This window comes from Akebia trifoliata, chromosome 8, assembly GCF_017979445.1.
Source record: "Akebia trifoliata isolate Shusen 1 chromosome 8, ASM1797944v1, whole genome shotgun sequence".
NCBI classification, from domain to species: domain Eukaryota; kingdom Viridiplantae; phylum Streptophyta; class Magnoliopsida; order Ranunculales; family Lardizabalaceae; genus Akebia; species Akebia trifoliata.
In genome coordinates, this window is record NC_141382.1 from 49,974,315 (window position 1) to 49,996,860 (window position 22,546).

The 22,546-nt window shown below is 33.3% G+C and overlaps 1 protein-coding gene across 3 annotated transcripts; it reads left to right on the plus strand.

Annotated features, from left to right (window-relative positions):
- Positions 1 to 2,540: 2,540 nt before the first annotated feature.
- LOC147397532 (GATA transcription factor 28-like) lies at positions 2,541 to 13,028 on the plus strand. 3 transcript variants are annotated; one of them, XM_086449269.1, is made up of 8 exons: positions 2,541 to 2,935; positions 3,017 to 3,279; positions 3,849 to 3,935; positions 4,036 to 4,169; positions 8,160 to 8,282; positions 10,000 to 10,105; positions 12,514 to 12,603; positions 12,693 to 13,028. In XM_086449269.1, exons 2-8 carry the CDS (start codon positions 3,019 to 3,021, stop codon positions 12,741 to 12,743), a joined length of 852 nt encoding a protein of 283 aa, XP_086305395.1. In that variant the 5' UTR covers positions 2,541 to 2,935; positions 3,017 to 3,018; the 3' UTR covers positions 12,744 to 13,028. The 3 variants fall into 3 exon arrangements, with proteins under 3 accessions (XP_086305395.1, XP_086305394.1, XP_086305396.1); XM_086449268.1 differs by having other exon boundaries at positions 2,548 to 3,279; XM_086449270.1 differs by having other exon boundaries at positions 2,555 to 3,279; positions 12,514 to 12,588.
- The last annotated feature ends 9,518 nt before the right edge of the window (positions 13,029 to 22,546 follow it).

Here is a 22,546-nt window from a genome sequence, read left to right on the forward strand (position 1 = left end):
AATCAATTTTAGAACATAATGAATTTCTCAAATATTTAGTCAAACTTGTGAATTTTGTCTAATATTAAAAAAAATTAGTGGGTAGCATGTGCAAACACACATGTATGGAACAATTTTAGGATATATGCATAATTAAAATTACTTCAAAAAATTAATTTAAATTTTTTTAAAATAAATAATCTTATATTTTCATATTTTATTATTTAATAAAATGTAAAAGTATTTTTGTACTTTAAAATATTAACTAACTGTATTTCGAAGATAACATAATAAAAAGATATTTATATTATTTTAGGAAACTAAAAACTAACTAATATAGTTATATCCTTATACGTGTAATTTTATTCATTTTGACATAGATGATCTTGATAATAATAAGTTAGATGAAAAGGTTGGGGTACTTTTGGTGTCAATAAACACTTGTTTAGCTTAATAATAAAGATTTGTGAGGGGCATCAAATTACTTCAATATTTGCCGTTAAGGCTCTGTTTGGTATGTTATAAAAGGTCTTAAAATGTAAAACTTTACATTTACGACATTTTGCAACTATGACCTTTTGTGGTTGTTTGGGATTCCAATGTTTGGTAGACCCTTCAGTCATTATCGTAAAACTTTGCAATTGTGTGATTGGCCATTGAATGCAAAAAATTGTTAAAAAAAGAAAACGTTAAATATTTTTTAAATATATTCAATAATATAACACCTAAAAACCCAAAAAAAAGTCCACAGATGAAAATTTTGTATTTATAAAAAAATAAAATATTTATTTAAATTTTATAATAATAATAATAATAATAATAATAAATTGGCAACATATAATAAAAAAAAATGATAATAACTTTGAAGATTCAACGTGGTTTTGATCTAGATCTAGTCTTGATCTTAACCTTCGTATCAACATCTAAGGTTCCAACAGGGTTTTGATCATTGTGAATCCACCTTACAAGCTAAAGCCAACAATTACAAACAAAATCTGCCCAAAAAACATCCTCTATTACAAAATCAGAGTTGAAACGCCGCACGTAAAACAACAAAGACCATAAAACTAAAATTGCCTCCAAATACAAATCAACAAGTGGAGGGAGAAAAAAATCTAAAATCAGATAACAGTGTTTCAAATCAAACAGAAGAAAATTTATCTAAAAAATCTCCTCTTAACTATACAAATACAAGCATTGAAAAAGAACAAGGAGAGAGTACTTGTTCACGTTCCTTCGACTATCAAGACTAAAAAGAGGGTTCGTCCACTTTAGATGAGCTGTAAAAATTTTCTCCCCTTTTTTGACGTAAAAGATTTCAGTGAAATCCTCTATTTTCACGATCTTTTACTGTTGGGCCCACACGGTAAATGCACAACCAAACCAACTAAAGTTGTGTTAAAAGGTAAAACTTTATCTTTCCCATATTTTACACTCTTTTTCATCGATATCAAGCATGACCTAAATTGTTTTCATTTTTTCTTACATATTAGTTGTGTTGTGTCACAAATTTGCTTAGTAATTAATAACTTGTTATTATTAATGACATAATAATAATAATAATAATAATTATTATTTAGATCTTTGCTCTTTCTCTCTTTCTACATGTATATATATATATAAGAGGGAGCGGTTCGACGATCCTAAAGTTTGTCAAACATTGTGCCAAATATTTTTTTAAACATGGATTAAAAGGTTTGGAATGGAGAGATCATCTCACCAAAAATCAGCCTATTCCAAAATTTCTAATCCTATCAAAAGTGATTTATAAAAATTGAATGGTCCACGATTCTTTAATTTGTTTACTAGAGTTAGAAATTTTAAAATGAGTTGATCACCGTAGAGATCATCTTCACAGAAAATCAACTCATTCCAAAGCTTCTAACCCATATTTTGAAAAATGTTTGGCAAACTTTATGACCGTTGAACCGCTCTCATATATATATATATATATGGGAAATGTTCAGCACCCTAAGTTTTACCACACACTTTAACAAACGTTTTTTTGTCCTACATGGGTTAGAAGTTTTGGAATGAGCTGATTTTTGGTGAGGATATCTCTATGATTAGAAGATCATCCTCCCCAAAAATCAGCCCATTCCGAAATGTTTAGCCCCATGTTTACACGTTGAAAAATCGTGGACCGTCCATTTTTTGTAAATCAATTTTGATGGGGTTAGAAGTTTTGGAATGAGCTGATTTTTGGTGAGGATGATCTCCTCACCATAGAGATCATCCTCACCAAAAATCAGCTCATTCCGAAACTTCTAACCCATGTAAGACAAAACGCGTTTGTTAAAGTGTGTGGTAAAACTAAGGGTGGCGAACGGGACCTATATATATATATATATATATAATTTCTTTTGTTGCTTCGCCCACCAAGGCCCTTAGAAGGTCCACCACTTAGGCCCCGCCTAGCACTTTTGAGAACCTTGTTGAACGGACGGTTGAGATGGGAAACAAGATTTACGATTTCAATCCTCTAGGAATCAATCTCTCAAAAAATCTCAACATCTCCTCATCTCACCGTCGTTGGACACTCAATGTCCAACGACATTTAACATTAGATTTCCCAATCTTATACTACTATTCCTTCGAAGTCCCAAGTTCTATCTCTGAATTTCCGACCTTCTCTGAACAGGTAACTCGCCCTTCAAAACCCTAATTTGGATCTCTGGAGAATTTTCTCCTTCGTGTTTTCCCCTCCAAAGAAACCCTAGAATACTCTTGAGTGATCATTCTGTTGGAAAATTCTCTCTCTCTCTCTCTATCTCTCTCTCTCGAGGATTCTCTTCGTACTTCTTCAGAACCCTAGTAACAATTTCGATCCACCTCAAAATTCCTTCCTCAGAAATCTTCTGCAGTATTCGAACTTTATAAAAAATTCGATCTTTTCTATAAACTAGGTCGAATTCGGATTCATTCGTTGAGATCAACGAAGAACACTAATGTGAAGGTGAAATCAGCCTACGATACTAAACTACAACGACGCATCTCTGTGTAAAAATAAGAAATCCTTTGTGTTTGATGCAAGCAGCGATGCATCTTCCAGGACAGATCAACGAAGCTCATGGTAGTGGTCACGTGCATTACATGGACGATCACGATCAACATCACAACAATGGGAGCGGTATGGATGATGATCAAGATGATGGTGTGGGCAGTGAGGGCATGGAAGGGGATGGGCCGTCCGATCCAAGAAATGTAACGGTGTCTGCGGCACGTGGCAATGGTGGGGACCAGTTAACTCTTTCCTTCCAGGGTGAGGTTTATGTTTTCGATTCAGTATCTCCCGAAAAGGTGATTCCTTTTTCCCCTTTTTTATCTAATTTTTCTGATTCTCAATTGATCTGCTTTAGCTTGTGATCATGGTTTATTTATCGAATTGCGATTCTCTTATTGTTGTACTACATGCGATCCTATTTCAGATGAATATGGTTCAAATGTCACATAGATAGTCTCTAGTTTCGGACACTTCAAGAACTGAGCTTTGAGCCCTTCGAAATATAACTAATAACTGTTTTTTCAATAACTTCGTAAATACTACAAAAACTATTAAATGTCCAATGATGTTGCATGCCCGCAATAACAAATAGCGAAAATTAACAAATAAGAAGATAACACGTAGAGAGGAAAATGATATAAAATAAGGAAATTTAACATGAGGGGTACACGTCGACTAAAAAGCATATGCCTTTTGTGTGCCTCCCTCTTGATCTATGGCCTATGGCTCAACTGTTTTTATATTTATTATTTACGCCTCAGGACGCTTTTAGTAAGACTCACCTTGAGGCGCGCCTGAAGGTGTAAGCCTCACACTCCTTTATTGAAGAGGATGGTCCTAATACTGTCTGCATTATGTTCTATAGGTTCAAGCTGTGCTTTTATTGTTGGGTGGCCATGAAATACCTTCTGGCGTTCCTGCTATCCCAATAACATCCCATCATAATGAACGGGTACCAATTCTGTAATTCTGTCATGTTGATCTGAAGGAGCTATTGAGTTTATGGGTTATTTTGTGCTTTTTTACACTTATTCATTGATGCATTCAACCAGGGATCGTCTGATGTTCCGCAACGGTTAAATGTTCCCCAGAGATTGGCTTCTTTGATCAGATTTCGTGAGAAGCGAAAAGAGAGAAATTTTGATAAGAAAATTCGCTACAGTGTTCGTAAAGAGGTGGCCCAAAGGTATGTTATGTACGCTAATTCATATTTCTTTTCCCTTTTGCATTCTTCTTTGGGTTTGACATTTGATTTTTCCACCTGAGGTATTGACTCTGGATTGCTGCTGCCCAAGCGGCTATTATTGTAGTAGTCTTGAAACTTGAGTACTAAGATACCATCTATTCATAAAATCCTGTTGATTTGGTTCTTTTTACAGTACATTTACTTTCCTCAATTTTTTTTTTTTGATAAGTAGATCAATTGAATTAAAAAGGACAACCAGCCAAGGTACAACATTACAAACATTGCAAAATAAAAAACATTTAAGGTAAAAATTAAAAAACAACTAATTATCACACTTATCATCCCATCTAAATACGAAATCATCGAGGAACACCCCTTTAAAATTCACCTCCAATTTGCTCCAAAAAAACATGAGGCACAACACCTCCATGATAATATCTTGAAATACCATCACCTTCCCATTGAAAACTCTTCTGTTCCTTTCTTGCCAAACCACCCAGCTCACAACAAAGGGGGTAATAAACTATAAGTACCTTTTCTTACCCACGAAAGGATTTTGGTTCCAAATTTGAAAAAGAGATAAAACTGAGTTAGGAAACACCCAAGAGCATTTGAACAGGTACAAGAAATGATTCCAAACCCTACTCACCAAAGGACAATGAATCAACAAGTGAGAAACCGATTCCCCACTTTTTAAGCACAAAGAACATTTGCACCCATAAATCCCCTAATCATAAGATTATCAAATGAGAAAATTTTACCCAATGCCACCAACCAAATAAAGAAAGATACCTTTGAAGCAAAACATATAAAATCCAGATTTAACCTGTGCGAAATGATTATCTGTCACCATTTGCTTACAGAATAAAGAGGTCAACATGGACAATGTAAAGATGAATGCTGACTTTTCTACTAATAGTACAGGATTGGCTATGAAATCAGCAACTCTTTTAGGCCTTCTCCAAACATAGCACGCTTCCCAATAGTCAAAGTCGTAGGAAATTTAAAGATTTCCTTTGCACATACCTTTTTATTTCCAAGGTTGTGGTTACACTTAATTAATACAACTAGCGGCCAAGTGATTCTTCTGGATGTAAAATATCTGAATGCTGTTGGTCAAGGTTCGGTTGATCCTGTTTGGATGGTCCAAAGTTTTGTCTTCAGCTGCTCTCTCCAACTTGATTTAGGTTATCATTCCAATTTTCAGTGTCTTTTTTTTATTATATGAAGTCACTTCTAAAATATTGGCATTGGATGACATAATTAGGGAGATGACCAACGGAATGCCATTATAATGTTGAGCATATGTTACCTGGTTGGACCTTTGGCAGGGTCTGGGGCAGAGATAAGTGAAGACTTCCACTGACTAAACAGATGTGTCAACTTCAGTGTATTGGATGTTTTTGTATTTGATTTTATGAAGACATTGAACAACTTGGCAGTTAGATCTTTGAGTTTGTTTTATTGTTGGAAGATGTTGAAGTTTCTTGTGTTGACGTAAGAATCAACTTTAGTTTCCGGACTGTTTTGCAAATTTAGTTACTAACTTTGGTATTCCACTTGCAATCACTTCTTTTTTTTTCATTTTATCTCTATGAATCTACGATATCCGTTTTCTTTGGAACCTTTATTAATTTAGAAGTTGTTTCTCTTGAGTATATTGTTACGAAACAAAGACAGTATTTTCTAAGAATTTGTCATGCCAAACACCGTGTTCCATACCTTGTGTTGGATTGTGCTGACACTTGTCCTAACATAATTTCATTTACTTAAATTATTTGTTTACTACTTATAATATAAAAAAAAATTGTTTACAACAAGGTATTAAATTTCGATTTCGATGTCTATTTTGGTTAGTTTGGAAATGGAAATATTTTGATGAATGTGGAAATGAATACATTTTTTGGAAATGACAGAAATATTGGTGAAATTTTCATTAACCCTGTAGGAAATGATAAAATAAGCATTAAAACACACTCATTAAGTCATCAAAATACAATAAACTACCATATAGAGTGAGAAATTGATTATCAACAACATTTTGCTACACATACGCACATGTATTGAGAGGATGACAATGGAGATAAGAATAATAATGTTGCATTAACTAAACTTAATATGTAAGACATTAAAATGAAGAAACTATTAAGTATTGCATTCATGTGTAATTATATTTCTTTTGAATAAGTATGAATAAATTGCTTATATATCCAACTAATTGAAACATGGTTAATTGTATGCATGCTTATATAAACGTACTAGTATGCTTAGAATAGATTAAAATAAGATGATATATATATATATAACTAACTAATCGTAATTCATTTAGACTAATGGATGAATGATCTATGCAATTTTTATTAGTAAATACTATATGTAATTTACAAGTTCTTCCTAAAAGCAATTATAAGTTTTTTTAAAAAAGGAAATATTTCGGTCAAAATTTACTATTCATCGAAATATGTCCACCGAAATATTGCATTTTTATACCTACAAATGATAATTTTGGCTGAAATTTATTATTCATCGAAATATTCACGAAATGAATAGTGATTTCCATCAATATATAAACAAAAAGAAATTTTCGGTTAAATTTCGCGTCGGAACTTGTGGAAATGGAAATATTTCGGTATATTTTGTGGAAATATGTTGAAATTTAATACTATGGTTTACAACAATACTTTCTATATTGATTATATTAGTTTAAATGTATATCAGTTTATCTGAATATATTCCTTTTGTATTGCATACTCAATAGACAAAGTAATTTCTCTCAAGAAATGGAATAAATTGTACTGGTGTACCGACCTATCTTTTTTGCAGGGGACAGTATATCTCACTTTATATTAATCTCTGACAATGACGTTCAGGTTTTTGTTACATATATTTTCTTAAATAAATTGAAAACACTATAGATCGACTGCCCCCCTACAAGCAATCATACTTGACTGCTTCAAGTCAGTTCGCATGGTTTTACCTTTTTCTTATTCGTCAGAATGGAGAGCCTATGGAGGTTTTACTTGAGTATGAAATGAATCACTAATTAGGTAGAAATGGAAGGGTTGTGACATATGTCTTGAATGCTTCTATTGACACTCTCAGAGTCCACGGTGCTGCATTTTATATAATAAGATTTATATCACCTTTTTAGACCTGCTATAAGGAGTGCATGATAATCAGCTGGTTGTAAGAGGTATGACATTTATGGATAACGTTTTGGGGTCTATATGAATGATTCTACGCATATTTCTCTCTGTAAGCCATGTTTTTGGCTTTCCATAAATGAGTTGACCACATAATTTATAATCCAGTCTGTGGTGTTAGAAGCTCAATAATTTATTGTGTGCGGTTACTTACCCCTTATAATGTTTCCATCAAAAAGATTTTGAGTTTCATTCTTCAGAGTAGGCGTTCTATCTTCTAATGGGATTTATTGTTTCTGCCATGACGAAGCTCTACAAATGACCTCTTGATGCAATTGTTTTACAGTTCCAATATATTTACTACCAACTTTTTTTTTTTTTGGACAACTAACTGTACTAATAGCTACTCAATCAGGTCCACAACAAGCTAGTTTATAATTCCGATTGAATACTATAATGCTCGAGGAAAGGGGATTCTCTATGAACTAGGAGTCTGTTTACACCACTTCTTGGGGGTGAATTTGTGACATCATTGGCATTTTGGATTTTGAGAAAAATAATGGTCTAGCACTCCAGCCTTTCATCAGTTCCCTTGTATGATCCAGTAACACTAACCGACCCCAAAAGATTTTGCTTTTGACCCCGATCCTCTGTACACTTGATTGCATTTGCCCAATTACCTTCCACCATGAAAGAACCCTTATTAGTCATCCATAGGATGCCTTAGCTGTTAGCTCTAAAAATGGATTTCTTTTTTCCAAAAGTTGATTTTTGATTCTCCAGAATTTTTAATTTCAGTGTTTTGATTCTCTATTCTTAAATATTTTTTTGTAATTCTTTGTTATAGAATGCAACGGCACAAAGGTCAATTCACATCTTCAAGGACTACTCACGAGGATTCTCCATCAGGATTAGCTTGGGATTCTACCCGCTGGGGTTCAGACACCAATGGATCCCAACAAGTGACTGCGTAAGCTCTTCTTTTCTTTTCTTTTTTGTTTTATTTTTTTGTCATTATATTTTACCTCTACAAGTAGTAAACTTGCATTGTTTAGAAACAAAAGCAGGACGTAACATATTAGCTGTCTCTCCTACAGTCTGGCTCTCCATGCTAATAGAAACTATGCTGGGCATATCATTAAATATGATCCGTTTCATGTCAAGGGAAACCACATGTACTATTTATCTACAAGCAAAGTCATATTGCTTGAAAAACCACAGTATGTGGCATTTGATTGACGAGAGTTCTTGGCAATTGGTTGTATACTTAATTCAGTTGAGTTTGCTGTTGATTCATGTGGAATTGAAAATATTTTGGTATATTTCATGAAAATATGTCAAAATTTAATACCTTAAGTATAGTGTATGAATTTTATTTTTCTACAACCATTTTGTAAAATTTGTAACATATATAAAGTTATAAGAATGATTATACTAACTACAGATTTTGATAATTTTTTCAATTTGACTGACTCCAATATGAATATTTCAATTTTTTTTTTCTTTCCTTCTAAATTTACATACCATTTTCCTGAATTGCTAAGGTGTTGTTTGTTAAACTGAAAAAAATAAGTGCTGAATAGCATTAAGCGCTGAAACTTATAAGCGCTGAATTTAAGTGCTGAAAAAGTTGTTTGTTTAGATGCTGAATCATATTTGTTACACATTACTGAAATTGATAAATTGTCTTTGTTACCCTTACAATCATATTATACATTGTTTACATGTTTCAAATGCTTATTTATTATCAAACACAATAAAATATATTATTTCTTATAAAATTAAAATACAATTTATTTTTAAATAATAAATAATACTCAAATCTTCAATTTATAAATAATAATTTCTATTTATAAAAACCCACAAATTTCAAATTAAAAATAATAATGTCATACAAGTCACCAAAATTTGAAATCAACTTTAAAAGAACTTAATTTTGGATGAATAATTTTCAATGGAAATGAAGGATATGTAATTATAAAAGCACCCTATGAATTAATAAGGGCAACCCACACTATAGCCATTTTTTATTTTGTTTTATATGGGTTAAAGTTTTTGGAATGAGCAAATTTTTTGTGAGGATAATCTATATGGTCTAGAGATCATCCTCACCAAAAATCAATCTATTTTGAAACTTCTAACTCATTAAAAATAGTTTTCAAAAAAAAAAAATGGACAATTTACGGTTCTTGAACTTGTTTTGATAGGGTTAGAAGTTTCAAGATGTGCTGATTTTTTGTGAGGATGATCTCCTCATTGTAGAGATCATCATCACCAAAAATCAACTCATTCCAAAACTTTTAACCCATATAAGATAAAATAATTTAGCTATGGTGTGGGTTTATTAATTTGTGGGGTGTTTATATACTTATCCATGGGATATAAGAGGTAATATCCTTTTAAGAATAAGGGCATACTTGTCCGTGTTGAAAAAAGCGAAGTGCTTACCGCTTCAGCACTTTTTTTCAGCATCAAAATAGTGCTGAATTTTTTTCACTTATTTTCAGCAATAAGCACGAGTAAACAAACGCGCTATTTTGACAAAAGTGCTAAATTTAATTTTTTCAGCAATAAGCACTGAAAAATAGCGCAAACAAACACCGCCTAAGTCTCTCATCATTTAGACTGAATAGTTTGTTCCAGTCTTTGCTGCTTTCTTAATTTTTCCTCCCAAAACTTGTTTTCAGCTGCCGTCATTGTGGCATCAGTCCAGACTCTACTCCAATGATGCGGCGTGGACCTGAAGGACCAAGGACCCTTTGCAATGCTTGTGGACTTATGTGGGCAAATAAGGTAGATACTGGGAGCTACCTCTCTCCCCCTCCCCTTCTTTTTTTATGACTGTTCAAAAATACTATTCTGTTACTGCTAATCAGCTAATTTAACCATAGGTTTTGTGTGATTACTGTAAATAGCATGTCCTAGGGATCATAGGCTTTTTCTGTGCAAGTGCAATGCTTGCTTCAAAGATGTTTGTTGTGCTCAGTTTCCAGTTGAGCATTCCATTGATACTGAACCCAGGGGCGGAGCCAGGATTTTCTTTTAGTGGGGGCAAACTTATAGTTAATTGGAGGGGGAGGGGGCAAAATTTGGAGGAAGATGAGGGAGTGGGGGGCAACAGGGTCAAACGGGGCATGTCAGTAGATCAAAATGTAGGGGTATCTCAAACTTAAGCATAAATTCAAGGGTATCTAAAATGCCCAAAAAAGTTGAGTGGGGGCAATTACCCCCAATGTCTCCTTACTAGCTCCGCCCCTGACTGAACCAGCTCGTATTTGCACAACTGACTGATAATGGACGCTCTTTTCCTGTGCTTATAAGAGACGTATATTACTTAGAGCCTTTGATGTCAACATTTGCATTCGCTTTGGGTATGCACATGTTATGGACACATCCATATAATAATGCCAATAAACTATGACAAAAGTATTGATGTGAAAGTTGTAGCTGTAAATATAAGATGGTTGCTTGACTTTAATACACAAAGGAATAGGAAGAAAAAGTTGGATGATTCCCCACCGAACACCCCACCACACAGATTCTTCCACACAACTTTCCTACATATTTTCAGGTAATTGCCACTAATTTGCAAGAAGAAGTATGGAAACATGAGAAATATGAGCTCCAGTTTCTGTTTCCTCCCAATCCAACGACTTCAATACTTCTTAATTGTAAAGTTGCTCTACTCCAAATAAAATGTATAAAGCCAGTGAGCAAGCTAACTTGTTTGGGGTGGAAGTCCATCAATGTTCAACTTGTAGGCAAGGTTTTAAATTTCGATTTCGCTCTCTATTTCGGTTAGTCTGGAAGTAGAAATATTTTGATTAGTGAGGAAATTAATACAATTTTGGAAAATGATAGAAATATAGAAGAAATGTTCATTGACCTATAGGCAATGATAAAATAGGCTTTAAAAGACACCCATTAAGTCATCAAGATACAATTAATAACCATTTGGAGTGTGAAATTGAAGAACAACTACATTTAGCTACATAGAAATAATAATAATAAGTTGCGTTAACTACATACATGATACAACTTAGTATGTAAAACATTGAAATGAAGAAATTATTAAATTGCATTCATGTGTTATTATATTTCTTATTTTTTGAATAAGTATGAATGTTCATATAAGTTGCTAATGTATCCAACTAATTAAAGCATGGCTAATTGTGTATGTGCTTATATAGATGTGTACTAATACACTTCGAATACATTAAAATAAGATGAAATAGGTAAGAGAACTAACTAATCATAATTCATTTATACCAACAGATGAATGTTATGTGCAATATTTTATTAGTAAATACAATGTGTTATTTACCATTTCTTTCTAAAAGCAACTATAATTTTTACAAAAGAGAATATTTGGGTTGAAGTTTACTATTCCCCAAAATATTTCCAGCTAAATATTGCATTTTTATAGTTAAAATTTAATATTTTGGTCAAAACTCACTATTTATCGAAATATTTCGGTAAATGAATAGTGATTTCCACCGAAATATATACAAAAAGAAACTTTCAGTTAAATTTCGTGTCGGAACTTGTGGAAATGAAAATATTTCGGTATGTTTCATTGAAATATGTCGAAATTTAATACTATGCTTGTAGGGTTCGAAACGCCTCCTTAGAGTGGATAATTATAGGCTGGGAGTAGTAGGTTCACTATATACAAGGCTATAAATGCAAATCTTTACATTCTTAATTTCTCTGATGTCGCTTTGAGAAACTGAAGCCAAGGTTTGATGAAACAAAATGCTTTTTTATGTTTTGTTGCTCAGTTTGTTCTTCATTTACGTTTGTCCGCCATCTCTAGTATTATACCTTTGGGGCATTGAACTTTTGGTGCCATTGGTAAAAGGTCTCCTCATCGGCCAGTAAATTGTGAACTTTACAGGCCTTTTCTCCACCTCTCTCAGGGCTGGTGCGCCACCATTATCTGGCATATTTATTCAATCTGTGCCTTTCTCTGCACCAAAAATAGCTTTCATAAGATGTATAAAAGATTCATTGAAATGAGAATCCCAAATAATTAAAAAATTGAATGAAACTTGACATATTGATTCCCACCTGTCTTTCAAGGTTTTGAGCACGTTGTGATATATTGATCCAAAAGAGAGTATCCAAAATCAGCTTGTTTGTGCGCCAATTTTTTTATTTTTTATTCTCTCCTTGCTACTTACATCTGTTGTGATCTGCAGGGTACTCTGAGGGACCTTTCGAAGGCCCCAGGCTTGCCTGTACAGAATAATCCTTCCTCAAACTCGAATGTGGAGGTTAGTAATGTGTTGGTGGGTTACCTATATATCCTTGTGAATGAATTTTCTAACCAGAATGGAGATTCACTTTGTTCTCTTCCATTTCCCTTTGGTTTTTGCAGAATAGAACTGCGGAGGCCCCAGATGCTGTAAATGGTAACAAGTCCTCGTGAGATCTTTCTTGCTATCATGGATGGACCCCGTGGGATGTATATGAACCAAGTGATGCGGACAAGCGTGCGCTAGTCAGCCCCTCTTTAGAAAGCTTTTAAGGTTTGTCCCCCACACAATCGAACATGTAATTTGGCATTGGATACCAAAAATTCAGATAATTTTATACATTGCTCCTCACCCTTGACATGGTTGGATGACAAACAAATGTGCACTGGTATTGTTTTTTTTTCTTTTTTTTCTTGATGATAAATTATAAAACGGGATCATGGTGACTATATAGGTTATGTTGCGAGAATTTCTTAGGTATTTATCTATGATAAAGAAGTTTTCAAGTCCCATCATACATAGTGTAGATTGCAATGCAGTGATGATCAAATGGGCGTAAATTCAATTTATAAATCACGAGCTTTCTCACCAGATTAGCATTCTCATGTGCAGAGGACTTATTTGATGCTCTCATAATGTATCCACTCTGAAACCCTATTATATTAAATGATTCCAATCTAATCGTTTATTATACTAAAATTTGTAATCCCACAAGCCCATCAGTTTAATTCTCTCTGCCAAATTGATTATGTTGGGGTGCTACTTGGATTGTCATTAGGACTGTTAGTGAATTAGTCGGATCAAGGTTGATTTGGGACCAATTTAATGAGAATTCGATCACACCCTGAACCAATTCAATACCTATGGGATTGAAGTCTTTATTGGAGTGGTTTCTAATCAGATCTGATCCAATACCTATAGTCTATAGTTGATCTAAATCTGATCCAATCGATTATCAGAATCGAAATTCTCGATCACAATCAGAAATTATCAAATCGAAATGGATCAGGTTTTGGATCTGATCCAATCCATTGATATCACTGGTTGTCGTTCATTCCAAAAACAAATAATTAGTATGATCATCAAACTATCTGATGGATTATTTTTAATCGCACCTATATTGGATGGTTAAGATCATCAGATTGGGTCATTCCCCTTCATCATTTGCATCATCTGGTGAATATAAATGTAATTTATATTCTGTAACAACAATCTAGGAAGATCATATCAGAGTTCAAACTTCAAATTCTTTTTTTTTTTTAATTTTTTAAATCTTTCTTCATAATTACACTAATGGAAGTATTGAATCACTAATGATAGGAACCAATTATTTGCAGAACATGAAAAATCAATCCTTACTAACAAATCATGAAAGAATGGATACATAAGATGAGAAAGATGGGTTTGGGAATGATGGATTGAAAAAGTTCCTCTCTCAGGAGACTATGCAGTCCCACATCTCATTATTACATTGTGATATACCACTCAACCTTAAACAATTGATCACCCTCAATTATTTTGTCCTTTAAAAATATATATATATATATATATATATATATATTATTTTTCGGCCAAAATGCCCCCATAGAGTTCTATCCACCTAACCAGCTATCATTACTGAGAAAAGAGGTATTATTATGGTATACCCCACTGAACTTTTTGGTGAATATTTGAAGTACCCATGACATTTTCAAACTTATGACACACACCCCTCGCCATGGTCTTCTATGAGAGACTAATAATAAATGACTAAAATACCCTAGTCTTTCACCACTTAGAGAAATATCATGCGAATTACAGGCCATGTATAGAAGCTTAGAAAAATTTCCCATCCTTAAAAATAAGGAAATGCTCTTTATAATTTTCAAATGTTCCTTTGAAAGAATCGAAATTTCTATTGTTTTTAAAATTCCAATTAATATAAAGCTACATTTAACTTGGCAAGGACAAGTTTTAAATCCAAATCTATGATATTAATACCCTCAGACTTCACCAACAAAACTAGTCCGGCATCTTCAAAATTTTATATTTTTACATATAGATGTATCGTAGAAATGTTCTCTAAATAATTAGTATATAAAACAAAAAATTCTAAAATAATAAAAGAAAAAAAGAAAAAAGAAAAAAGAAAAAAAGAAAAAAAAATCAATGGTCATTATAGTGTGTAACCATATTTAAATATAGTGAGAATCCATTAAAGTCCATTTACTAGAAACAAATCAAGGACAAGGGAAATTGGAGCTCACAGACTAAGGATAACCTTGTCTCTCATGGCTCCATTTCATTTAATAGAGAGAGAGAGAGAGAGAGAGAGAGAATAAAAATCAAGTGAAGAGTGAAGAGTGAAGAGTGAAGAGACAAGATAAACAGAGAAAATCTACAATCTCAAGAAAAGAAACATTCCTTGAAGCATACCCAAAAAAGGTTAAACAAGAAAGAGAAAAAGTAGTTCCCACCACCTCAGCTGCAATGATGGAAGTAAGGGTGGAATGAAGTGTTGTGGGGTCTTCAAGTTTCTTTGAAAAATCCTATGAGCCTTGTTCACACTTTCTTCTTTAACTCCCAATTCCCATGCAAACAAATTTAATTTAAAAAAAAACTAAAAAAAAAACCCCCACACATTCCCTTGGTCCTGAACCCAAGGTTAATAAAATGACAAAAGTAAGAAAGTTGAAAAAGCATCATCTCTTGATAGAGTTGATGGGTTTTGTACTGGCACAGAGAATCCATGTTGAGAGAGCTTGAAAAGGTGAGCCCAACAAGAGAAGAGAGAGAGAGAGTGTTGTTTGTGTGTCAGCTTGATGGGCACGCGCTCTAACTCTTAAAAAAGGGATGTCTAGCTCTTCAAACATCAAGGAATTTTAGGGTTTTGGCTTCTTTGCTTTTGGCGTTTTCTCACATTCCCTTCTATTCTTATTCTTTGGGTGGGGTATTCTCTCTCTCTTCCTATTCAATCGACCTCATATCACATATTCTTGACCTAGGTCTATTCTGATAGATTAATAGAAAATAGCCCAAAATGTCCTTATCTTTGGTGTCATTGTACCCTTTACTTTTTTCATCTCAAAACTCATGATTTTCAACCTTTAGTATGTAATTTTTTTCCCTTTGTCTTAAACCTCTAGATTTTATCTCATCCCATGTTCAAACCTCCACGGGAAGATATTATCTTTGGGAAAATTAAAGAGATTTCTGACTGAACATTGAAGATGAGGTCATTTATGGCATTTTACTACTCTGTCATAAAAGACCATAGTCAAGGTGTATGTTATTAATTTGAAAACATACAAATATTTATAGAAACCAGGATGGATACTCCAAACTAACCTTATTGAGTCCGTGATAACTTGACTCGAAAAAATATACACGATCTGTACACGATTGATGTGGTAAGTGCACATAACCATAAATCTTTTTCTTCGAGATACACAAAGAAAATATCTACAGTTCTATGCACTTGCCATGTCAACCGTGTATGTACAAGTATGTTTTCTAGAGTCATTTTATCATTATAATCAGGTATCCCAGACAATGGATCGGGTCACATATGGGTTTTTGCCCAGTTTATAGACCATGGTCTTGTCGAAGGACTAATCCCAGAGCACATGCAACGACCAAGTCATTTTTTCATAAATCTAAATTGCATTTGTGCCACTACTTGTATAAACATTGTTAATATATGAATCCACTTTAAAAAAAATAAAAATAAATATATACACCCATTTTTTTTTTATTTTTTTAAGAGAGAGAGAGAGAGAGAGAGAGAGTATTTAGTGGTCTTGGGCTTCCACACAGTGAGCGGAGGCGCAGAAAGCCCAATACAAGCAAAGACGTTAACTTGAGATACGATATTAACTTTTTTTGATCTGTTCCTCTACCCGATATGATAAAAGATTCGTTAAAAAGAATGTTAAAAAAGGTTAAGGCCGAAGATCATCTTTTTGTGGCATAAACTATGTCCCCAAACATCTTTTTTTCAAACTTTAATTACCACACAACTTTTGACCCAAAAAGTAACTCTGTTTGCTTTCTTTATATTATATATATTCACACTAGTTTTAAAACTCAGCGAGTTGACTCGAACATTTAGATATTCATTGACTCAGAACCAACTCATCAAGTCAAATTTTCAATTTGGTCAAATCAGCTCGAAATGCATGAGTTGGGTCTAAAACTTGACACCATTATTTGGTTATTGATAATGTTTTAAATTTTTATTTTAAAACTATTCATATGGTATTTATAAAATTAATATTTTTATTTGACTCATCCGAGTTGAGTTGTGATTTTTTGAATTTCGGAATTGGAACATTAAATTTGATTTGATGATTGTGTCTAATAGATGGACTTTACCTGATTAATGAGTTTATAATGGAGACATAGAATCTTATCCATTATCATTATTGTCCTTATCCTAAAAACTTTTAACTCGAAGATTTGGAGACCGTTAAATGGATCGTGTTCCTTCATTTTTTCCATTATGAACAAAACCCATGTGGAATTAAATGTTTGATTAGGATTCATGTTGGAGTTGGAGTGGCCGATTTTTTGGACCAATTGCCACTATGTAATGTAAGGGGAACACTACACAAGCAAAGTTATGTGATTCATTATGATAAAATTGTACGAATTAATGCATCTTATTATTAAGTTTTTATTTTATTTTATGAGTAAGCTGGCCTTAAACCCACAACCTTAGAGTTGTTTTGCAATGTCTCAAACCAATTGAGCTTATGAGACATATGCTCCTTGACGTGGCATGGGCTAGAACATAGGTTTTTCCTCGGGATACACACTACACATCCCCATAAATATATGCACTTCTGTATTCCGAAGAAAAATCTATGGTTCTAATACATACTACACCAGTGGGCATATATATTTAAGAGGGGGCATCCGAAAATCATTATTCTTATATTTTTAGTAGGTGCACACAAAAAAAGGGTGTAGATATAGAAAATAATCATTGCAAATAGAAGTCCCCTTCTAGCAAACCTGTATTGAACTATGGGTAATATGTGATTTTACTCCCATTTCGATTGTATGTATTGCTCATAGAAACATGGGTTAAAATTTTAAGGTGTGTTCTAGTTTGAATGAGTAATCTTGTTCACCACTTCGGATCCATGTTTTCTAATCTCGTTTATAATTTATTTATTTTTAATTATCTTAAACCTTATCATGGTTGCTTCTCAAAACACATATTTAAATAAAACCACTTTAATAAAATTAGGACAGTCAAACAATAAAATACAAAATTAGTTCAATGTTGAAATCAAATCAGTCCAGAAATAAATTTGAACTGGAATAGGTCTGGCCTTGGACATTTCAAACTGACCCTAATCTCAATTCATTTAAATATTACGTTCTTTCTTTCTAAACACTTATTTTATATGGCTCCAATGTATCATGAACCAAGGATCTATAAAGACTACTAGCATAATGACTTGACATTCAAGTCTGAGGAGTCGTTTTGTATATTCAAGGGGGTATATGCACTTCAACCATACTGTTCAAAATGACTTTTTATAAATATTTTAATATATATATATTTTTAATTCTTCCCAAAATAAAATTAGAGCTGCCAAAAGGTAGAGATTCTAAATCTCCCTCTCTTCTTTTGTTGACTGAAAACTCGGCTCTCCAAAATGGAGAGAGAATTTCAGAATGTCTTGGAGACCCTTCAAAGGGTTCTGACTCTCCAAAATGACAGTTGAGAGGAGATCCAAAGTGTGTTGGAGTTGCTCTTACATTGGAAAAATGTGATTTACAGGTGAATGATTGTGCATTTCTAAAAGAAAATCATTTCCTTGGACGAATGATTTTTCCTTCTTGGCAGGAAAATTTCTCTTGTCCAAACATAGGAAAGTGATTTTCCAAAAAATAGTTTCTCTCCAACTATTTACATCTTCTCCCCATGGAGAAAGAGAGAGAGAGAGAGAGAGTTTTTCTAGTTTTATAACTTAGATGGCAACCCTACTACACTAATCTTTGAGGAGCTACTTTCCTTCATCAATTATTAGGTCACTTTATTCATACATGAGAATCTTTAGGTTAAGGTTGGTTCGAGTTGTAACTGTCAAAAGAAAGGAATGGAGATGGAGAATCAAATCCTGCAATGCATCTCACTCATGATTGAACCACCAATTAATATTTTCAATTTTTTATTAAATATATATATTAACTAAATTAATCTCTTTACCTCCATAGAATGTATTGCCACTTAGTTTGTATTAGGGGGTGCAACTTGGTTCGGTTCGATTCGATTTGAGGTCAAATTGGAACCGAACCAACATAGGTCGGTTCCACTAAATAAGAACCATAACCGAACCAAATTCCATTGGAACCAAACCAACCCAAACCAAATTAAAGTCGGTTTGGTTCGGTTCGATTCCACGGATTGCAAATATTTTATAAATTATAAGAAATATTTTTTAATGAAAAAATAAACGTAAAATTTCATATAATAAATCACAAATCTATCTACAAACTTGCGCAGAATTAACAGAATGAGAGGGTATAGTAAGGTAGATATGGTTGGTTGACAAGTACTATAGCAGCAGAATTAAGGTTTGATGCCTTATTAAGGTGCAACTAATGGTATATATGATCATTGCTTGCGCGATAGGTATGAAATATTCCGCAATGTAGGCTTAACATCTGGTCTAGTAGAGCTGGACAAGGAACTAGTTATTTTCTGGAGGCCACATATGGTAACGCGACGAGAAGGACTGCTCATTCGAGGTTTGTAACATTATATCTGTATAATAATGATCTAAAAATATAATTAAATGATTGTCGAAAATTTTCAACTACAAATCAATATTCATGAGGTTTTGAATGTAAAAGTTAATAGAATTTCTATGAGAATGATTTCCAAGGTTTATAGTTTAATCGTTAGACCTCGTAAGCAGGATTACAAATAAAAATAGGACTATTAGATAGAACTTGGTTAAAGCCTGATACTATTACCACAACTTAAATTCAAACACCTAGATTCATCACCTATTAATTATTGATCACTAATCTCACTTGCCTAACTTAAAAAAAAGTGTTTACTTGGCCAAGCAAATTTGTCTAGACTATTAAGTCCCAATTGATTTGAAATGTATGGACTTCAATAGGATTGTTAAGGGTTAGGTTCATATTAGACTTGGATGAGTCCTAAATTAGGATGTTGAGACTTAAGTCAATTAAACACAAGTCTGACGTAGTAGGTTTTAATTATTAATATTTGTAAATTGTTTGATGCTATTTTTCATTAAAATTAAAATTAAATATTCATTATACATAAAAATCAATAAAGAAAAGATTAAATTTATTATTTTATATAAAATTATATATATTATATTATATATGAATTGGGATCCATTGGGTCATGAAGAATGACTCATGTGAACATGATCCCAACTGTTTGGATGAGTCAGGTCACATCAGGTATTAGTAAGCCCTAGGCCTGACTCGGATTTAATGGGTTGAAAGTATTTAAGCCCAAAACCCTACTTTTGGGGGGTTCAAAGATGAAAGCTCAAGCCTTTGTCTTAGAGGTTCAGAGAGAGTCTTATGTATTCAAATAGAATTGACACGTAGTCAAAAGTATAATGGCAACATCCAATCAAATTGCGCAGCTGGACAAAACATGGTCCAGCTCTGTGATATGGCAGGCGCACTGAAATAGAAAGAAAGAAAAAGAGAGAGAGAAAAGTGGATTGATGCATGGGGATCAGAGAAGGAAACTAGTGACAGTAATCATGATTCAGGACTTGTTAGTGTCATCTTTTTTGCATGCATCAGTTTATCTATCTATCTTTATTTATACCTTTTATTTTTGTCTTTTGCTTTTGATTGGGTCCACTCTTCTGCTCTCTCAGATTAATGGAGTGTTTTCTAAATGAAACTAAAAAGAAAAAAAGAAAAAAAAAATTCACGGAAACTCATAATAAAAAGTAGAAAAAAAAATTAAAAAAAATAATAATGAAAGAAAGTAGTTATGAAAAAATTCATTAAAAAGTAATAACTACAATTTAGCCAACTCGAGAAACGAACTCGGGAATCGATATTGTCAACTCGTTCTCCTCTCATGCCTACTGAATTCTTGGGTAGGTGATCATTCTCAAGGAGACGAGAAGATGGCTATTACAAATGAAGTTTATTAAGAGATGAGATTAAATATAAGTTTCATACGATTTATGATCAAAACTCGTTGGCTCACCTAGGGGTAGAGTCAGAATTTTTTTGCAATGGGGGGCAAACTATAATTTTAATTATACAATTGAAGATGGATTTTATGGAAAGAAATTTAAAGGATTTTTGTTAGAAATTGAAGAAAATTGATATTTAGTTTTGGTAATTTCATCTTCAAAAGATTGAAGGGGACGGGGGCAAAATTGGAGGGAGCTAAGTGTGAAAGAATCGAGGCAACAAAGATGACAAGAATCATACAAATATAGGGATTTATATGGTTTGGACAATGTGCTTATGTCCATGGATTAGAACAAGAACAATCACTATTTTCTCTCAAGTTTTACAGTCTTAAAGATTTCTCTCCAAATGCGTTTTCTCTTCAAAATAGAACCCCCCTCCCCCACTCAAATAATAATAATAAAAAATAATAAATAAATAACATTTAAGAAAATATTGCATGACTGTCATTTTCGTAACCCTAAAAAATTTAGGTTAGGACCTCTGTCCCCTTCACCCCCATCTGTTGACTGGACAACATGACCCCCGGCACCCTCTTGCAACTCTGCATAGCGCAACAAAATATAAGGCATCTCATACATAACACTAAGCTAGCTGACACCTACCTTTTGATCTATTTTGGTATTTATTACATTATCTAAGATTCATTATATCTCATCCATCCATTAACAACTTCTATACTAAACCATCCAATATTATTAGTGGTAGTTGGGATACATTTAAAACCATGTCCATGGTGATGTTCCCTTTGAAGTGTGGGACCTATACTTCATCTTCTGTAAAAAAAAAAAAAAAACTTTAGGTGTTTTAGTCATATCCTCCATGTTTTGTTGAATACTTGAGATACATGTGTTTTCAAACTGTTGACATCCTTTGCCCTTGGTCTTTTTTAAACAACCAACTTAAAATAACCTCAAATTTGATGATCTCTACTATCAAATTTTGCACTCTCTTCATTGTTCAACCTCAAGAGCAAGATATGATTTTTGTATTTTTGGATAGAAATATCAATATTTTTTTTACTAGCTAAAGATTGAAGATGGGTATTTAGATAATCTTCTATTAGTTAGTCTTTAAAAGCAGATTGAGATCAAGGGGCATGTTATTATTTTGAAATTATGAGGATTTCTCATATATTCATCAAAATGCGAAGGGGTATGTCTAAATTACAGACACACTCTCTTTTTTTAAACTAACATGTGAAAAAGAGAGAAATTTGTCGTGTAATAATAATGTAAAAGAACAAAGTCAGCTTTATTTTTATTTTGATGAGCTTGATTTGTAAAAAGAGTTTTGGAGGGGTGTGGTTGGAATTTGGCATTTTCTCCCGTGAGAGGCGTTGGTTGTTTTTAGAGGGTATCTGTTGTTGTTGTTGAAATTTGTCTCGGTTGTCGAGGTGTGTTTGTAGAGAATGTTCAACAAACAACGAAAAAGTAAATAAAGTGAAATAAAAAGAGACAGAAACAGAGAGAGAGATGAGAAGCATATCATATATGATGTCGGCATATTTATTGTATAAAGTTGCACGCTTTCCTTCATTCTCACCTTTTGAGTCAAAGGTGAGACACTGGCTGAAGCTGACCTCGCTTTGGTGGGTCCACTGTTTCCCCTCCTTATTGTGGAACCCACATCCCCTCTTCTCCATCCACACACACACACACACACACACACACACACACACATCGAATAGTCTTACTAGGACCTCTATACATGCAAGGGAATGACCATGGATGATCTAAAACTACATGTAATTAATAATCTCCTTATTATGTAG

Coding starts and splice junctions, on each gene's coding strand:
- LOC147397532 (XM_086449268.1), top strand. CDS start 3,007: ATGCAAGCAGCGATGCATCTTCCAGGACAGATCAACGAAGCTCATGGT. Junction 8,283..9,999: donor GGATCCCAACAAGTGACTGC/GTAAGCTCTTCT, acceptor ACTTGTTTTCAG/CTGCCGTCATTGTGGCATCA. Junction 10,106..12,513: donor GACTTATGTGGGCAAATAAG/GTAGATACTGGG, acceptor TGTGATCTGCAG/GGTACTCTGAGGGACCTTTC.